The sequence below is a fragment of the Terrapene carolina genome, unplaced genomic scaffold (genome assembly GCF_002925995.2).
Source record: "Terrapene carolina triunguis isolate 2854851 unplaced genomic scaffold, T_m_triunguis-2.0 Scaffold234, whole genome shotgun sequence".
Classification (NCBI taxonomy): Eukaryota; Metazoa; Chordata; order Testudines; family Emydidae; genus Terrapene; species Terrapene triunguis.
This window is the reverse complement of record NW_020664585.1, coordinates 7,473,740-7,494,278: the sequence shown is the minus strand read 5'-3', so window position 1 is coordinate 7,494,278 and position 20,539 is coordinate 7,473,740. Positions and strand designations below refer to the sequence as shown.

General features: G+C 40.9%; 1 protein-coding gene across 1 annotated transcript in view; it reads left to right on the top strand.

Moving 5' to 3' along the window:
* Positions 1-5,832: 5,832 nt before the first annotated feature.
* The window catches only part of VPS37B (VPS37B subunit of ESCRT-I), a 31,588-nt gene continuing 16,881 nt past the window's right edge, over positions 5,833-20,539 (top strand). Inside the window, exon 1 of the mRNA XM_024196165.2 lies at positions 5,833-5,990. Coding sequence (XP_024051933.1) covers positions 5,886-5,990 — 105 coding nt within the window. The 5' untranslated portion in view covers positions 5,833-5,885. The remainder of the gene's footprint in view (positions 5,991-20,539) is intronic.

Here is a 20,539-nt window from a genome sequence, read left to right as displayed (position 1 = left end):
CTTGAAATGATACAAGGTGAGAAAGGGAGATCCAGGATCATGTTTAAAAATACATCAATATAAATATTAATAAAATAGGCTGGATGCTGATTCTTTCTAATACTAATGTTGGATTCTTTATTAAATGCTATGCAACATGATTTTCATTTTGATCTTGAGCCTTTTCGTTCCTTTCTACTGAAAATAAATTCCTCTTGCCAGAATAAAGCACTTTGATAGATATCCAGGGCACTTTTTCAATGGCTATGGGAGAAATCCATTTCACTACACCTGTGGGTTTTGATTGTATGACTGAGTGCTGTAAGGAAAGGAGCCTGTGTTCCATAATTTGCATGTCAACAAACTTAATGTTCATAAAATGCTGTCAGCATAAAAGTAATACCAGGAAAGATAAACAGGAACCACTCCTAAGTATCTGATGTCCTGTCACGCACGGTTCGTGATAAGTGTGGCGTCTCTCCCAGTGTCCCAACAGAGGCAAGATTCTGGAGTTCTTGACACCCAGCCCTGTGCTCAGCCCAAGAGACCATTCTGCCTCAATACCTTTATCTTTCATTAATGTGGCTGAATGGAATTGCACATAACTGTCAAGACTGGAATACATGTTTATACAAAAGCAGCTGAACGCTGCTGTCTCATCTCACCTCTCTTTTAACCTCAGTTGCCTCTCCCAGCTGGCGAGGAAGCTAAATTACACACAAACTGTGTCCAAGAAGGTAGGGCTATAGGTGACTAAAATGCCACCCAGCAAGCTGCAATAAACAGAAACTCCACCCCAAGAGTTATAGCTCTTAAACAAGTCTGACTAAGCAGTTAGAAAGGTTATTGGCAATATGGGTTGTACTCAGGGGTTGAAAATAAGCCAGTATAGGCCGGTATGGCGTACTGGTAAAAAGTGGCCGCTGGTACCAGCCCGTACTCAGCTGGCATTAAAGTGCTGCTGCTAGTAGGGACCCATCAGGGCCGCCGATGGGGGGCACAAAAGGGGCAGTGATGTTACAGCAGGCCCCCTGGGCTGCCTGGGGGGGGTGGGCAGAGGGTCAAAAGGAGCAGCTGCCCCGGGGCTAATGAGTTCGTTCAAGTCCCTCTGTACATTTTGCCATGACTTCACTATTATGTATCAGCTGGTTATTAACTCTAATGGAATAAAAGCTACTAATGTGAAGTGTGACTAATTAGAAGAACTGATTTACTGATGGCTGGATTAGCAGACTTGCAGCTACCCCCATTTTCACATAGCTCCCACTTGGTGCAGCAGTCTGGGGGAGGGGAAGTGGGCTGATCCTGACTGGGGCCTCTCTGTGCCACTGTAAACCAAATAACTAACTAGTGAATCTTCCTAAACAGTAGTTAGTAATATGACTAATAAATTATTGATAGTGCTTTACCCAATGAATTCAAAGCAGTTTACAAGTATTTGTTATTCCTTACAATCCCCCTGTGAGGTAGGAAGAAATCCCCAATTTTATAAATGAGGAAATAGGCAAAGGCTGAGAAACTTCCCCAAGACCATACAATGAGTGGCAAAATTGGGTTTACACATCAGAGTGCCACACTCTTAAACCACACCATTGCCCAATACTGCTTATAAAGTGACCCTGATAAAGTTATACCCACTTACTTCATACCTTTATAAAGGAGGGTCTTTTTTAAGCCCTCATCTATTTAATTTCTCCTCAAATGTCTTTTTTAAAATGTTATTTTTCCCGCTATGATGGGTGTGTGCGTAAATGTTATGTGATATGGTGTTGTCATAGCAACTATCTGCTGGTTTTGAATAACAAGGTCATGCTGCAGCAGCTCCTGTCAGTCAGCTGTAAACACACAGGTGAAAATTGCTCATGAGTAGCATTTATTTACCCTTTATGTAGCATCCCCCACTGTTGAGGATATACACACAACAGAAAGCTTCTTCAAAAAGCACAACGTACATGTTGTATGTTGGTTGTGTGGCTTGCCTATAAATAATAATTACAATGATTGTTCAGTATATTTGAGCCTGGGAGATTAAATTCATAACTTTGCTAGACACTAAAAATCATGGAGTGAATTGAGACACTAGATTTATAGTTTATTACAACAATCTATAACCTGCTACCAACTCTGCCCAGCTGCTTTCTCCCCTTCCCTTCTTTTTTTCCCAGTGACTGGAGGGAAGTTAATGGGCCACTTCACCTTGAATGGTCCTTTGTGTTAACTACTTATGCCAAACGATCTGTTCCACCTTGTATTTAGCTGTGATATGATGAGTATGTTTCTCAGACCTGAAGAAGAGCTCTGTGTAAGCTTGAAAGCTTGTCTCTCACCAAGAGAAGTCAATCCAATAAAAGATACTACCATACCCACCTTGTCTCTCTAATGATTGTTCAGGTCAAGAAGCCGAGTATGTTGTATTAGACTGACGACAGACCATATTTTTTTTATCTATACATTCAGCTGTCTGCTAGGATATCTTGGGCCAACTTCATCCTTGGTATAACTCCAATAAATTAAAATGTGACTTCATTACACTTCAATGGATATACACCAGAGATAAGCTTGACCTAATATGGTAACTGTATTTCTTCCATCACATCAAAGGTGGCAAAAACCAGGATAATGACCTTATGACCACTACTTGTCCCCTCCTCTTAGCTGCAAATATTTTAACTATCTAAGCATTCCAATAAGTCAGTACTTACATAATATGCAGACTGGAAAATATATTGATCCAGTAAATTATTTTTAGGCATAATTTTAGTTATCAGCTACTATAGTAATTGGAGATTTCCTGGGTCAAATTATTACTAGACCAAATTAATTCCTGGTGTAACTCCATTAACATCAGTGGAGTTGCACCAGGAATTAATTTGGTCTAGTAATAATTTGACCCAGGAAATACATTTGCCCATAGTCTATAAAACATTTCAGAATGTTGCTGCTATACAAATATTTAACATATGTACTTAACATATATTAATCAGAAGAAATGAGCAAATTTTAAAACTAAAGCAGACATTCCAACATGAGCCACATAACTTTCTGGTGTGGTGGTTCTGAATCTTTAAATCTCCAGGCTTTTGCTGACGTAATAGTCTCTAAACAATTTTTGATTTAATATGAAATGCAGGCTTGATAGAAAGAGCTTTGCATATGTTCTGTGATTCCACCGTTAAATAGGAAGATACTTATACACTGACAAAAGTTTGGCGAGATATTATATTAGCTATTTTTATATGAGTGAGTACTAAATCTGGATTTGAGAACAATAATGTGGTCACTCTTCTGAGACGTTATGCAGTCAAGAGCTTAATTAGTAAGGAAGTTGGCTAAAGTATAGTTTTCCTTCCTAATTTACAGCTGTACAGTCATAAACAAAAGGGGAACAAAAATGCATGTAATTGTGTTAGTCTGGATTATTGAAACTCAGTGGCTTTCAACCTTTTTTCATTGACAGAACCCTACAAAATTTCAAATGGAGGTGCAGACCCCTTTGGAAATCTTAGGGGTCTGCAGACCACAGGTTGAAAACCACTGCTGTAACTCATTGTATCTGAAACTAAACATGAAAATGATGCACAGGTGCCAGCTAGTTCAGAATGCAATGCCCACCTTTTCCATGGCTCATGCCATGGACCTGAACTCAAGTCCCTCAACTGGCTCCCAGTCAGCTTCCAATGCCAGTTTTGGTCCTAATTTTCAAAGCTCCAACTGGATCAAGAACCAACTACATAAAAGACTGAATTCAGTCTATGAATCATCATGACAGCTAAGCTCCTCTGGGACAACACAGATCTTAAAGCTCAGGACAAAGTACGTGAGAGCTGGAGACAAAACATTCTCTGTTGAAGGGATCTGACTAAGGAACAATCCTCCAGTAAAGAGCAGGTGAATCCAGAGTCTGATCATCTTTAGGAAGGGTGGCAAAGCCTTTCTCATTGAGAAAGTCTTTCCACCATAAGTGATGGTCACAGTTCAAACACCCCTTTTATTCCCATGCCTCTACCAGCTCTCCCCCACCCAAAACAAACAAACAAACAAAAAACTACTCTATGCAGACTTATGACCTCAAAAAGGGAGAAGTACAAGAGCCACCAGAAAGTCCATTAGGGAATTAATTATTGCTGTTGATTTTACACAGGTGCTCAGCTGCTATGGTGATAAGCAGCAGTATAAATCCCATCAATAGATTTAAATTTTACTCTGTGATTTTGTACTAAATAAAAATTATAAAGCAAAAGTTGATTCCATCCCTGTATTGTTATTTACAAAATGTAAACCACTAAGGGTCACATTATGTCATTTAGTGTTAAATATAAATCCTAAGGCCCCAATCCTCTAAATATTTACACACACGTTTAGGTTTGAGCATGTGCATACGTTTTTGCAGGTCGTAGTTTGCCCACGCCTTATCTAGACCATCCCTGACAGGTGTTTGTCCAACCTGCTCTTAAAAATCCCCAGTGATGGAGATTCCACAACCTCCCTAGGCAATTTATTCCAGTGCTTAACCACTTTGACAGTTAGGAAGTTTTTCCTAATGTCCAACCTAAACTGCCCTTGCTGCAATTTAAGCCCATTGCTTCTTGTCCTATCCTCAGAGGTTAAGAAGAACAATTTCTCTCCCCACTCCGTGTAACAACCTTTTATGTACTTGAAGACTATTATCATGTCCCCTCTCAGTCTTCTCTTCTCCAGACTAAACAAAACCAATTTTTTCAATTTCCCTCATAGGTCATATTTTCTAGGCCTTTAATCATTTTTGTTGCTCTTCTCTGGACTTTCTCCAATTTGTCCACATCTTCCTGAAATGTGGCGCCCAGAACTGGACACAATACTCCAGTTGAGGCCTAATCAGCGCGGAGTAGAGTGGAATGGTTATGGACCTAAATGGTTAGTAATGTTGAAAATATCAAAGGGTTGGTACCTTTTATTTGTGCGGGGGTGGGGGGTAGTTTAGTGCTGGTGAAAGTGCCAGATTGTTATCCACAGAACACGTACACCTTGGGAAGGGGCAAGCTTCTTCCTCCCTGACCTGAAGGAGCCACATGTAAGGCGAAGAGGGGAGTTCAGTCTCCATTGCCTAGTCCTTCCCCTAGAGTATCCCAAACCCCATGGTCCAGTCTGTCCAACCCCATCGCTCCCTGCTTATCTTCCTTGTGTCCTCAATACTCCAGTGACTCTGCTTTCCCCAGACCCAACTGCACTCTCCCCCAAAACCCTCAATGCTGCCCTGAATCCACCCCCTCATCAACTCTCTCCCTTAGTCTCTTCACCCAGTTCCCATCAGTGTCCCCACAACTCCCCTCTCAGTGACCCCTGCTCCCCTCCTAGTGTCTCCCCTCAGTGACCCCTGCTCCTCTCTCAGTGACTCCCAGCTCCCTTCCTCGTATCTGCCCCTCAGTGACCCCCCCAGCTCCCCTGCTAGTGTCTCCACCTCACTGAGCCCCCCATCTAATATCTCCCCCTCAGTGACACCCCCAGCTCCCCTCGTGTTTCCCCCAGCTCCCCTCGTGTTTCCCCCTCAGTGACTCCCCCAGCTCCACATCTAATATCTCCCCTCAGTGACCCCCCCAGCTCCCCTGCGAGTGTCTCCCCCTCACTGAGCCCCCATCTAATATCTCCCCCTCAGTGACTCCCCCAGCTCCCCTCGTGTTTCCCCCTCAGAGAACACCAGCTCCCCTCCTAGTGTCTCCCCCTCACTGAGCCCCAGATTCTCCCCTCCCCACCCCCGCGCGCCCCCTAACTGTCCCTCTCCTGCAGAGGGCGCTGCGGGCGCCGGGGCGTCTCCCTCGACCCACCCGCACGGGGAGCAACCGCAGCGGCACTTCCGGTTTGGTGGCGGCTGCCGGAGCAGGGCCCGGGCGGAGCAGGCGGCGGCGGCTCGGAGGAGCGGAGCGGCCGGGATGGCGGTGGACACGCGGCTCCTGGAGGGTCTGACCCTGTGTCAGCTCAACGAGCTGCTGGAGGACGAGGAGCAGCTGCAGGGCATGGCCCTGGGGATGGACGAGGTGAGCGGGGCTGTGGAGAGGGGGCTGGGGTGGGAGCTGAGGCGACGGGCCCGGGGCAGTGAGCGCGAGCCGGGCTGGGGGGTCCGCGGCGTTGTGAGGGGGGCTCACACTCCGGGGGTGGGGCGGGCGGAAGGGACGTGATGGTGGGGGGCGCGGGCCTGGTGGGGGGCCCCTCTTTGAGCTACTTCTCGTCCTGTTGCCAGGAAATCCCGCATGTTGGGGGGCGTCTGCCCCGGGCCTCCCCGCAGCCGAGGGGAGACAGTGACACCCCTCCCCCGGGCCCGGCTCGGAGCTGCCTGAGCTCACTCTGGCTCCTGGCAGATTTGAGGGGGGGGGTCGGGTTAGGCCCCTCCACTCAGGAGAGTGATTCATGGGGCAGGTTAAAAAAACATACTGTCCCCCTCCCCGGCCCAGGGATGGTGGGGGTCCATCTCCCCTTTGCATTTGGTGCTCTCCATCACAACTTGCTAAATGTGATGAGCTCCTGGGGTCCCAGCTTCCAGTCTTGGGTGTAGCTCTACCGACCCCCCCGCCATTTTCACTTAGGAGCAGGTGACCTTTTTCCTCTTTATTGGAGTTGCCGTGCTACTGTGGGTTTGGTAATAAAACAGCGGATCAAATAGAACCTCTGGGTGTTGACTCTTTTCTGTCCCCTATTATATCCTCTTTTGTTTGTTGGCAGTCTATAAGGGGGCGTTTCTGCTCTGTTATTCCTCAGTAGCTAGCTAGTACATAAAGCGCAAAGCCAGCCTAGGCTACAGGTTTGAAATGCGGAAAGTACTCAACAGATCATTGTACTCAACTATAGAGACACCACTGTAGCAGAGATTGTATCAGTCTTTCCATTAATACACCTCTTGTTTCCATGGTTTTTGTGCCTTGGGCATAAAAAAAAATTGTGCTCTAGCATAAAACGCGTTTATGCTCTCAGTCTAAAAGCAACTGTTTTTTCAAGCTAACAGGAAAGAGAATTCCATGTGGTGCTGTGTGTATGCTGAATAGAGAAGAAAAAAATTAGTTGAGTTTTTATGCTGCTTTTTACATATTTGTTTTGTTAGTGTATTAGAACCTTAGTAAATATGGACTAGGTGTACTCTTAAAATTAGTGTCTGTTAATTAAATATTTGTGTGAATGCTGTAGTCTGATATAAGGCTAATTCAGTTTTACAAGATCACAGGTCCTCCCACAAGATTTCACAGATGTTTCTATTATGTGCATAACATGAGATGAAGCCTCTTCATACATAAAATGATTAAAGAAGCATAGATGTACTAGAGAGCTAGAGTATGTGCTCTTGTGTTCCTCACTAGATTTAGGATAGTGCTGTTTTAAAAGGGCCCAGTCATGCAGTGTAAAGCCATGGGAGGAAAGCTGGTGGCAGTTGAGAGATCTGCTTTAAAGAAAGCAACTTAAAGTTTTTCTTAGTTTATTTGCATGAACTTATATCCTTATGTACTTATCCTTGTGCAGTCATAAGGGGCTGACACTGGGTCTCCTTATATCATTCTGTTAAGGAAGTAACACAAATTGAAACATGTTCAAAGATGAGTTTGAAATAACTACTGTAGTGCACCCTGTTGTGGTTACCTGTTGCATTACATATTGCAAAATGCGAAATATGGAAATAAGTAGGTGATTTGGGGAGTGCCAGACATAAGTGAATTTCCTTTCTCCTGTGGGTTTGCCACTCAGTTTAATGTTAAAGAAACACCATTTATTTCTTAGCTTTAGTGCTGTAATAACTAGGGTGTGCAGAGGTAACTTTGAGATTGTAATAGATCATATGAGAACATTGACAGTCTAATGAAATCCTGTTACACGCTAAATGTAAAGTGAATTCAACAGGGTTATTCTTCAGTCTGAGATAATGGACCAGATTCTCATTTGGCATAAATTGGTGTTGCACCTTTCAGTGGAATCTGACAATCTATGATAGTTGAGGATCTGGCCCATAGGATGTGTAATTTTTTTTCAGGATGTACAGGTCAAAATTGGATGTGCGTGGTGGGAGACTAGCATGACATAAAAATGATAGAAACCCTTTTCAGTCTGTAGAACGAGACGGTATTCTCAAGTTGATCCTATGGTTTTCCTCTTTAGTTGGCAAGAGAAACGTTTTAAATTGTAGAGTAAAGTTCCTCAGGCCTGAGGGAATATTTTGTGGTGTATGGAATGTGTGGCTAGGTTTGACAGTGTTCAGTGTTAGGCCAAAACACAGCTATGTTACTGTCTACTATAGTATAGTCCTTTTTATTGTGTATACAGAGGCTTTACCAGAGTCCATTCAATTAAAAACATATTTGCCCAATTCTGGAGTGGTTAACTCTTACTAATGAGTGCTGTCAAATGTCCCTTCTCTGTTCTCAGCACAGTCCTAAAAATGGTGAAATCACAAATTTTAATAACTTCGATTTAACTGTGTGCCAGCTTGTCACATTGTTTTGCTTAAAGTTTTCTAACGTTCTGGTGAAATTTGTCTTCCTCCAGTTATTTACTTTAACTTTTTTGAGTATCATTGGGTTTGCAATACAAGGTCCTGATCCAGCAATATTGTGCACATGGGTGGACCCCTGTACCCATGAGGAGACCAGGTGTCTTTAGTGGGGCTCCACACAGGCTTGGGGATCCATTCATATACGTCATGCTGCTGGGTTAAGCCCCAAGTCCCTAAAAGGAATAACTTAATTGAGCATGCTCATAAGTCATGCTTCCAGGGACATTTTGTTGAGGTCATTTATATTTTTTTAACTGGCAAGATTTACTGGAGCTAATTACTCCACAATTGACAAATCCTTTGTTGTCCTTATTGTAAGAAGAACCCAGCTCATCATAGAACAATATTCTGCTCACAATAAGGAGAAAGATTTGGGAAACCATTTGAATTTTTTTCTGAAAGCTAAAATTAACCAGCCTCTATATTAAAGGGAATGTATTTCTAAGGTGCATTTTGGAGGGATTTGTATATATTGTCACATGTATGTACATGACAACTCCATGAAAATGTCCTTAATGGCATAGCCCCAAGGTATATGTGAGAATGTGCCACTGAAGAGTTTAAGCTACTTTCTCCCTTTGGCTGTATCTATACTGCCACTTTCAGTGCTAAAACTAGTCGTTCAGGGGTGTGAAACCCCCCCCCTCTGAGCGACAAAAGTTTTAACGCTGAAAAGCGCCAGTATAGACACCGCTTTATTGCCGAATGCCACACTCCCGCTGATAAAGCTACCACTGCTCGGTCGCGGTGGTTATTTTTTTATTGCTGGGAGAGCTCTCCCCCGGCGATAAAACGTGACTACACTGCTCACGTCACAGTACTGCCGCAGCCTTGCTGTAACGTGGGCAGTGTAGACATACCTTTGTAAGGTTATGTTTTTGAAGCCTGTAGGCTTTTAACACTTGAACAGAGAACATCTTATCTGTTAAATTGGCTTCCTTCCTCATTTTTCTAACTGGGCTCCTAATGTATTAAAGTTCTTCTGAATTTTATAAGCCTTTGGGTTTAATCTTTTAGTACATAAGTAATCTACAATATTAATCTTCATGGCATAACAATACTGTGTTTACATAAATCAGAGAATCTCAATGTGACAGATTTTGAACTGAGTTGAGTATCTAGTGGCAGTATGTGTGTGATCTGAGTAATAGAAAGTCCAGGAACCTTCTCAGATTCCTTGTGAATATGGATTTTTCCCTTGGTACATGTGTTGGAACTATACATTAGTAACAGTGAACCATCATGATATTGAACTCTGCACTTCTTTAAAATGTTACAAAGTACAACTGGCAAAAGCATACACTGTCTATGAATTTAAATATGTAAAATCAAGAAGCCAAAAATGTAATTTCCCCGTCACCCCCATGACTTCAAAGTACAGTAGTAAGCACAGGAAAGTTTTCAAGTATAGTCTTTTTCTCAAAAGCTGCTTGAAAAGAACTGGCGATAAAACTCAAGCTTAAACCAAGTAAATAGATGCCCAGATTTCTTGGATCCCTAGTCCTGTTTTAAAACCACATTGTGTATGTGGTTATGTACTGTTTGGCTAACATGAAACTTAGTTAGAAAGTTAGTAATCAAATATGCTTACAACTACAGATTATTTTTTCTTAAGTGTCAAGTTAATAAATGCCTACATCTAACAAGCACAAATTACTGTTATTTGTGCTTTCTTCCTAATGTAAAAATGTTTGTTATACCATATTTGCTGCCCTATATATTGTCATCTTTAATGTAATTATAGTTACCACAAGAAAATAAATAATTTAAACTTTAATAAAGGCCTTATTTTGAAAGGTGAATTACATGTTATAAATAGGGCTGTCAAGCAATTAAAAAATTACTTGCAATTAATCGTGTGTTAATTGCACTGTTAAACAATAATAGAATACCATTATTTAAATATTTTGGATGTTTTCTACATTTTCAAATACACTTATTTCAATTACAACACAGAATACAAAGGGTACAGTGTTCACTTTCTATTTATTTTTTATTACTAATATTTGCACTGGCACCTCCTTCGTCTCGCCGGACCAAGAACTTCCCCCTCTGGTGATGGTGGGCCTGGGGTAAATCAGCCGCACCCTACTCTGGGCAGTGTTTGTCGCGCCCCCCCCCCCCTCCTTTGCTTGTATTTCCTGGGTAGGCCTACGGGGTGATTCTCCTTTTGTTTGGTGGAGGATAATATATGGAGAGAGAGATATCTCATAGAACTGGAAGGGACCCTGAAAGGTCATCAAGTCCAGCCCCCTGCCTTCACTAGCAGGACCAAGTACTGATTTTGACCCAGATCCCTAAGTGGCACCCTCATGGTTTGAGCTCACAACCCTGGTTTAGCAGGCCAATGCTCAAACCACTGAGCTATCCCTCTCCCCATAGACATAAAAACAAAGGGTGATACCTTCACCTGCCTCCTCAGTGGGGCTGGGTGTTGCCCTGTAGCCTGCCCTGGGGTGTCAGTCCTGCCCTGAGCAGGCACTCAGGCTTGTCTGCTTCCCCTATGGGGAGGAGCACAGCCTCCCCCCCTGGAGAAGCTTACTTCCCTGTTGCCACTAGCCTGGTAGCAGCTTGTCTCTCGCTCCCTCCTGGTTTTAAAAGGTCTCAGGCAGCCCTTAACTGGATCCAGGTGTTCCTAATTGATCTGAGGTAACCCCTTTTCAGCTTATAGGGAAGAGGGCCTTTATAGGGCTAACATATCTGCCTTCCCACACCCTCTTGCAGTCGTCCGGCCTGACTTTGTCACAACTGTAAAAAAAACGAGAGAGAGTATTTTTCAATTCACCTAATACAAGTACAGTAGTGCAAGCTCTTTATCATTAAAGTTGAACTTACAAATGTAGAATCATGTACAAAAAAACTGCATTAAAAAATAAAACAATGTAAAATTTTAGAGCCTGCAAGTCCACTCAGTCCTACTTCTTTTTCAGCCAATCACTCAGACAAACAAGTTTGGTTACATTTGCAGGAGATAATGCTACCTGCTTCTTCTTTACAATGTCACCTGAAAGTGAGAACAGGCATTCTCATGGCACTGTTGTAGACGGCGTCGCAAGATTAATTTTTTTAATTGCAATTAATTTTTTGAGATAATCGCGTGAGTTAACTGTGATTAATTGACAGCCCTAGTGATAAATACATATTTTATAAACCATCCAATTTTATAGTGTACATATAACTCACCAACACTGATAGACTCTTTTATACAGGCTCTTACGTAAGAAGGCTGATCCCTTTCCTCCTCTGTTCTAGTTCTCTCCCTTACTGTTCCAGGATTGATCCATCCCTCCAAGTTTGTTGAACATCACTCTGATGGTTGTACTCTTGTAGTGTTGCTGTACATTTTGTTCCTAATTTTAAAATATACATAGTATGTAAATCTGTTCCAATTCTCATAACTATATAATGCTTCCCCCCCCCCCCGAAATTCACAAGTTAATCTCCCAACAAACTCAGGCAAAGTGGATTAAAATGTCCACAAATATAATAACTGTTCAGCTTCCATTAATCTATTTATCAGTTGCTAAGTAAAATAGTTTTCTATCTTTTGTTCTGGGTTTTGTTTATAGAACTGCTAACAGGCAGCTTATACATTTTCTTATTCAGTTATAGTGTACTCCAAAATGCTGGTTGCATCACAGACAAATAAGAAAGTATACTTGCCCCAAAGACTTTGTACTGCTCTTCACTGTACTATCACCAGTGGGAGCACTAGTGAAGACTGATAGCAGATATTTTTACCACTGTCGTCTAGATCATTGAAACACTGGCCAGGAGGGAAGACTGGCATGCCTCTGCACTTATTTATAGTCTGCTTTACGGTGCTCATTGACATAGTATTTTCTTGCATATATTTTTACTCCTGCAACACTCCAATGAGGTAGTTATCCCCAGTCTATACATAAGGAATGATGGGTTTACGTAATTTGCTCTTGGTCACCCAGGAAGTCAGTGACAGAGCCAGGAATTGAACCTGGGTCTCTTGAGTTCTAGTCCATTGACTTAACCAACAACACCATGCTTCCGGTTCATATTTTCAGGCTGCTGTTACTGCTCTTTCAGCAGAACTTGGGCCTTAGGCCTGGTCTACACTACGACTTTAATTCGGATTTAGCTGCGTTAATCCGAATTAACCCTTCACCCGTCCACACTACAGAGCCAGTTAATTCGAATTAAAGGGCACTTAAAATCGATTTCTGTACTCCACCTCGACGAGCGGAGTAGCGCCTAAATCGATTTTGTTAATTCGAATTAGGGTTAGTGTGGCCGCACACCACCGAATTACTGTGGTTAAAGTAATGGGGTAGTGTGGCCACACACCACCGAATTAATGTGGTTAAAAACCGAATTAATGTGCTTAGTGTGGCCGCGCACAATCGAATTTATACAACCTGTTTCCCAAATTCGAATTATCTAAATTCGGATTAATCCTGTAGTGTAGACATACCCTTAGTATACCACAGGAGGCAGAAGATCAGATGGCCCCACTGTTTCTTCAACAACTAATCTTTGCAATTTTGAAGAGAGAGTTATTAAAGTTTAAACTCAGATTGGTATATTTTGGGATAATTTCATATAATATAAAGAAATCAGTACTAAATCTAAATAAGATGTCAAAAACAACCCAGAGAAAATTTATGCTAAATATCCACAATAACCTGATGATTTAGTTCTATGGGATGGGTACTGTCATTTATTATCTATTTCTACAGTACCTAGCCCAAGAGGGTCCTGACCTGGTTGGCCCTCAGTACAACTGCAGTGTAAATGTTAAATATTAAGAACTTGGACTGAATCAGCCAGACTCTGCTGTTGTAGGTTTTTGATCCATGCATCTCATCCCATCCTATGTATTTGGGTGAGTGCTTGAATTCTGTGCTACTTGATAGAGTTCATACACTACCACTGAAACAAAATGAATAATTTTTGTAATGTATAGAAGCTAAGGGAGATGGCTTCAGTCTGCCTTTGCCAGAAGGCCCTAAAATCTAGTATATTACATCTTTTGGAACAAGGGTTTTGAGTGCACAAGAAGAGAGGAGTTGTAGCTTTAAGTACAGTATGTGCAGAGTATAGTATCATTTGAGTCTGATGTTAAGGGAAAATGTCTCTTTCTATTAACTTAATCAACAAGTTGAATAAAAAAGCACTTCAGTAATGTATTTCAGTGTGTACATTTAAGTTAACATTTCCCCTCCACCTGACAATGAATATATGACAAAGGGTTTTTGTTTAGTATGAACTCAGAGGAATATATTCATTTGTTGCTTTCAGTAGATTATCTAAAGCTAGACTCTCTGGAACTCCACTTAGTAAATGTGAACATAGTGGGGGATACAAAATGAGGAGGAAAAACTATGAGGAAAGTCCTCATCTTTTAGGTTCAAATTTGAAAAGTGAGAGTAATAATGGCTAGTCTTGCACTGTGCTGCAGGTGCAGCATTTTAGAGCAAGTAAAACTATGATCATACCAGTTTCACTTTATGCCACAAGTCCTAAGTGTACTGAAACACTGGTATTCTGAAAAGACCGAGGGTGCAGAACTGGTAGTCAGTGCTGGTTCAATTGACTTCAGTTGGTAAAAATAAAGGAAACCTGCCAAAGTACCAACATGTATCTTAGAAATGTGGACTACCAACTTGTTCATAAGTACGAACTTTGCTCTTGCTTTTCTGAAATACTCTTAGGTTGTGTTTATACCAGGGGTAGGCAACCTATGGCACATGTGCCGAAGGCGGCACGCGAGCTGATTTTCAGTGGCACTCATGCTGCCCGGGTCCTGGCCGCCGGTCCGGGGGGCTCTGCATATTAATGTAATTTTAAATGGAGCTTCTTAAACATTTAAAAAAACTTATTTACTTTATATACAACAATAGTTTAGTTACATATTATAGACTTATAGAAAGAGACATTCTAAAAATGTTAAAATGTATTACTGACACGCGAAACCTTAAATTAGAGTGAATAAATGAAGACTCGGCACACCACTTCTGAAAGGTTGCCGACCCCTGGTTTATACTAAAGAATTTTTGCAAAAATTTCCCACTGGTAATAAAATGCTAGCAGCAGCTAGAGCTTTGTCTACACTAGAGCTCCTACCAGTGATACCACCAAGTCTGGTGGTAGCAGAGTGGGAGTTACTTTGCTAAATGTCTCCAGTGTAGACAAAACCTTAGATGCAAGGAGGTTAAGTCTGTTGCAATGAAAATAATTTTCAAATAAGAAATTGTCACATTTGGGCAATTTTCTTTCACACAGTTAAATCTACATACCTATTTGATAAGTATGTCTTGTTTTCTAACATGCTTACACAACACAATTCCTTGTGTTTTATGTATAAACACTGTCTTTTAACCAAGTTTTAACCAAATTTTCAGAAACTGAAATTCCATGACCATTTAAACACTTACTGAAAGAATATTTTACTAATCAAATATTCAAAATTTGTAGTCCTCCTTTAAGGAAGACTTAGCACTGTCTTAACATAGCTTCTCATTTTGGCTGTTTTCTTTTGTGTTTGTACAATAGTGGCAAAAGTAAAGAGAGGGCAAAACGTGGGAGTATTAGGGTATGTGGGTTTGGGAAGGGAAGCCTGAAATTAGTGTGAGAGAGAGTTAAATATAAGGCAGGTTAGGGGCTGCAGCTTGGAACATTTTTTTGTGAATTTATAATTCACTGAAAATAAGGATTTTGAATGGAAATGCTGACAGTGTATTTACTGTATTGCCTGCCAATGCAAGATTATAATTATGGTAGGATTTGCCAGACTTTGTGGCTAGCTGGGGTTAGTCTCATTCAGACCTTGCATTACAATAGGTATCTGGTTTGGAATTGTTCCCTTAGGAACACACATTCTGAAACTAAACTACACAGTAACTGACCACCATTGCGCCACACAAATGAGTCTTGGAGAATCTCTTATGTAAACCAATGTTTTTAAGTGTTGAACAAGCTTCTTTGGCATGGCAGCAAAATCAGGGTTTTGCTCTTTTAAAACATATATGCCTAGATATGTGTGACCATGATTTCAATTTCTTGCCACATAGTCTTGTGCCTTTATAATTATATATATTTAGTTTCAGAATGACCCACTCAGCATTAAGCAATCCTTCTGTCATTAGTAGGGTAAAACTAACCGTTCCTCTTCTGATTAGCTCAGTATTGTTGCATTGAATGTTCAGTGGGATGTGGTGAAAGCTCAAGTAGTTACATTAGAAAGCTGAGTTTAGATCCCCCTCTCAGGTGGTACTGTCTTGTTGTCAATTCTGACCAGTGCTCTGCGTCTGTGCTTCAAATTGCACGTTGAAATTTTTATCTAACTTTCATTAAGGTACTCTACCAATCCCATGGGCAATTCTGCAAATGTTTAACGAGCTGCTGGTTTGTTTCATTTGGATTTAACTGTTTGTCTGTACTTGGATTATGTACTTGAAAACTAATGTTTGTAGTTTGTGTCTTAATTTCCAGATATGATCTCTTCTGAGCAAGTCTCAGAGGGAAGGCTCACATACAAGTGGCTGAAAGACGCATTCCTCCCTGCTGGCTGGAAAGGGATCTGAGGGAGATTGCTTGAGACAGTTTTTGGTTTAGATTTCATATCCTTTTGTACAGCATATTTAAAAGTCTAACTGTTACTTCAGTTTGCACTCAGTTTACATAATGAGAGGGCTTCCCTTAAACATCTCATTTCTTTCAGCTGAAGGTCTTCAGTTGGCTTTGCTGATCTTCCTTTAGCTGACCCTTCTTTGCTGTACTGTCCTGATGTCTAACACAGTATAAAACAGCCCCACAGTTGACCTAGGAAATGTATTTGGGATTGCTATTCACTTTAAAATAATGGGATCATTTAATTTGTCTAATAGTGTAAGTAGACAGGCCTAAAGAAGTTACAAATTTTTACATGAGATGTGTTTTGCTTCCATTAGACTTACAGACACACAAGGCAGTTTATATATCTTTTTTTGCAATAACTACAGAAATTGGAGCTATATTTTACATGGATACAAACATTTTCATAACATGATTTAATGTAGACATAGTCATGTTTAACGTATAATACCATGAGAAAACTTATTCAAGTTGTATTAAAAATGAAGGTTGGTAATTTGCATCTTGACTGGTCCAAGATGAAGAATGTCAGCGGAACTGCTCTATTAGCTGGGAGTTCTACTTTTCCACACGCTCAGAGAACATCCAGGCAGGAAAATAATCCAGTATTCGGATTTGTAGCATTTGTATTTCCATTTTAAACCCACCTAGAATGCATTCTGGTTCAGGCCATTATTCTCCTCCTTTCTTTTCTCTCTCTGCCTGCAAACACCTCCAGTTGTACACACCTGTGACATCCACGGAGGTGAAAAGACAAGTTGAGGTTTCTCAAGATGATACGTCCACTTGAAAAACCAGGCAGAAGATACTTAGATGATCTTTTTTCATATATTATGGAAGGTAATCTTTGAGATCCTCAAAGGTTTCAGTTACTTTGTCTTTCTCTTCACTGGAGAAACTTCTAGATTTACTAAGGCTTGGTTTATACTTAAAAGTTTTGCTGGCTTACCTATGTCAGAAAAAAAACCTATGTGGAAAAATCACACCGCTAACCCATTTAGATATACCCCAAAAGCTCTAGTCTGGGCATAGTATAGCTTATTTTGTTTGAGGAACTGGTATAAGTTGTAGCAGCAATAACTCTCTCTCCATCTAGGAGGCTTTTCTAGTACAGCGACATTGGCAAACCATTTCTAGTGTAGACAAAGCTTAATGGTGGAGACTAATTTGAAGAAAATGAGTGTTCTGTTATTAGTTTAGAACATTCACAGCTTATTTTGCAGGCCTGATTTTTTATAATGCTGAACAATGCAGTTCTTGAATCTATTTCTTCTGAATTAAATAAAATAACCGTAAATAACAAATTGCAATAGGTTGACCAAAACAGTGTTTTTAATCTTAATTGTAAAATTGTTTAACTTACTTTACATTCTTTGGAGGTGGACAAAATTGAGGTTGCACTTCATTCAGCTAACCATTTTCATGAAAACGGAGACATTATCAAACGTTATGAAACATTAAGGAAAGTAAAGATTACTTAAGCAGTAGTGTTTGATATGATGGTAAACACCAATCATGTTCATCTTCTGTAGGAAAATTTGGTCTTGTTAGAGATGTAATGTAAAATGGGCTGAGTCACTGAGTTCATCGTGTTCTATTTTCAATGCACCTTAAACTGTGACACACTTGAAAAGCTGTGTTTAACAGATTGTTCTTATAACTTATATCCTTTAAAAATAAAGTTTAGTTTTTTATCATCTATTTAAATAAATATCTTCTACCGGTAAGTTACTGAAATAAATAAAATAGTTTGCTTCGCAAAGTTGTCATTCTTCAAAGGGTCATAGACAAAGCCTACTTTTGTGGCAGAACATCACAACTTAGCTATTTTGTGGATGGTACTATTTGAGGCTGATTCTGATAAGTCTGTGCAATTTGGAGGCAGCCTGTTATGCTAATACATTCCCTCAATGTTTACATTTATCTTCACACCATGTTTGTGGGATAATCAGGTATTATCCATGATTTACAGGTGGAGAAAGATGAACAATCTGAGACATGGGAGTTAGATGAATTGCCCAAGGCCGCTCAGGGTATATCTACACAGCCAGTGGCAGCCCACAGCATCAAGCCTCCAAGCCCAGGTCGACTAACTCAAGCTCTTGGGGCTCACACTATGGCTCTAAAAACTGTACTTTTAACTTGCAGCCTAGGCTCTGAAGCCCAGCCCTCTCCCTGGACTTCAGAGCTCGAGGCCGAGCCGCAATGTCTACACAGCTGTTTTTAGTACTGTAGTGTGAGCCCTGGAAGCCTGAGTCTGTCGACCTGGGCTCGGGGACTTATTGCCATGGGCTGTGTAGACATATCCTAAGTGAATCAGTGCCAAAGCCAGGATTAGAACTTGGGGCCCTCCAGCTCTGTCTCCTGACTTCTTCCTTCAGACCATGCTTCCTCCCAGCAATGATAATTTAAATGTGTTCTCCAAGGTAACATAAAGGCTATCACAGGGTTGGGCATTTGACCTGTCCAAAAATTATTGGTCAAATATTTTAAAGCACTAATTTATTAGAACAGTAACAAAAAAGAGTAAGACTTTGTTCTCCACTAGGCTTAGCCTTAGATATTTGTGCCTAATCAATTAACCAAGTTACTTAGCGTGTTGTTTTAACTCAAAAATACGAAGCACAATGAAATGAAGTTCTAAAAAAAGAAACAATGACACCATGATGCAATCAGAAATGGAGTCCGCCACCTACATCAGAGTGCTGCTGTTGGAATATTTGACTGGTCAGTTGACTGAATTGCCAAATCTACTATTACTTAAATTGGCTTTTGTGTCAGCTGTTGGGAATGGGGCAGGTTTTGAAATGGGGAATATTCCTTCATTACACAACAGAGGTAGGGCAGCCTGTGAGGCTCAGATAATGAAATCATAGAATCTAGAGCTAGAAAAGACCTGTTAGGTTATCCAGTCTGTCATCTGCATGCCAAAACCAGTTTGTTTCCTTTTGTACATTTACTATAGTTTTGTCTAGTGTTAAACATGCCAAAGATGGAGCCTCTACTCCTTGAAAACAACAAGGAGTCTGGTGGCACCTTAAAGACTAACCGATTTATTTGGGCATAAACAAAATGCCCAAATAAATCGGTTAGTCTTTAAGGTGCCACCGGACTCCTTGTTGTTTTTGTGGATACAGACTAACACAGCTACCTCCTTTTGGTCCCTGTATATACAATGTGCTGTGTTCCCCTCCATCTCCTGTTTCTTTAGCAGATATCTAAGCTGTTAAGAGTTGTGCTGATGGTCTATGTGTTGATAGGAAGCTGATGAGGTTGTATAAATTAGGTTGTTAACTAAGAACAGACACGTTTTTTTCAGTTCCATTCAAAATCCAGGGAAGGGCAAAGAGGGTGGAGTGATGTTGAGCAAATTGAATCTGGCAAAATTGGGGCGGGGGAGGGGGGGGAGGAGAGAGAGAGAGAGAGAGAACTTATTTTCACGCTTTTAAGAATGACAAACCATTGCAGGAGTTTTTTTTCAGTGCTTTAGGTGGCAAGATGAGGACGAACAAATGGGAGCAACCATGAAATATTAGACAGTCTTTAGCATTGGATTTGGGTAGAAGTGGTTTTTTTTCCTTCAGGGAATGGAGTGAATGAGGTTGAAAATATGTGGTTGGGACTTGCTGCCCTTTATTCTGGGGAAAATCCTCTGAAAGTAAAACAAAATAGCAAATTCAGTTTGTCCTAAATTGAAAGAAATAACTTGAGTTTTGGATCCATATCACCGTTGACTTACTGGTGTGCTGAGTGGGTGAGATGGGTCAGGTAGAGGAGTACAAAAAACAAGGGCAAGATATAGCGCTTACTATACCTCAAGTACTAAGGATGATCTGCATTTTAAATACAGCATTAGGCAGTGTTTGAAGTTGGCAGATTACATTACATACAATCCAGAGCCTTTCAAAAGAAAACAATTACTTCTGAAGACATTATACACTGCCCTTAGTGCTCTGAAAGGAAACATTCTTTTTATTTTGATGCAGTCTGAGCACAGGACTGGGAGCTAGGAACACTTGGCTTCTGATCCTAGCTCCCTCTGTGGCATGGAACAGGTCACTTGAACTCCCAGCTTTCCTGTCTCAGAAATAGGGAATTTCATACATACATACCAACTTCAGAGATGTTTCTGAGGATTCATTAACGTATAGACAATGCTTTGAAGATAGAAAGTGGTGTATAAATGCAAAGTACTGTGAGCCAGATTCTTCCATCCTTTAATAGTATTGTACTCCACAAGCATCCTTACTGAATTAAATGAGATTCATCTTAATTAAGGTAGTACGATCAGTGAATAATATTGGTATAATCTGTCTTTTTATGATAAAAGGTGGTTTTGGTCTTGGTGCTGGGCATCACGTGTTCTTAGTAGTCATTGGCATTCTGTACTGGAAGGAATCCTTTGGCCTGACTGTTAAAAGTATCTGTCTTATCTCTGTATAACAT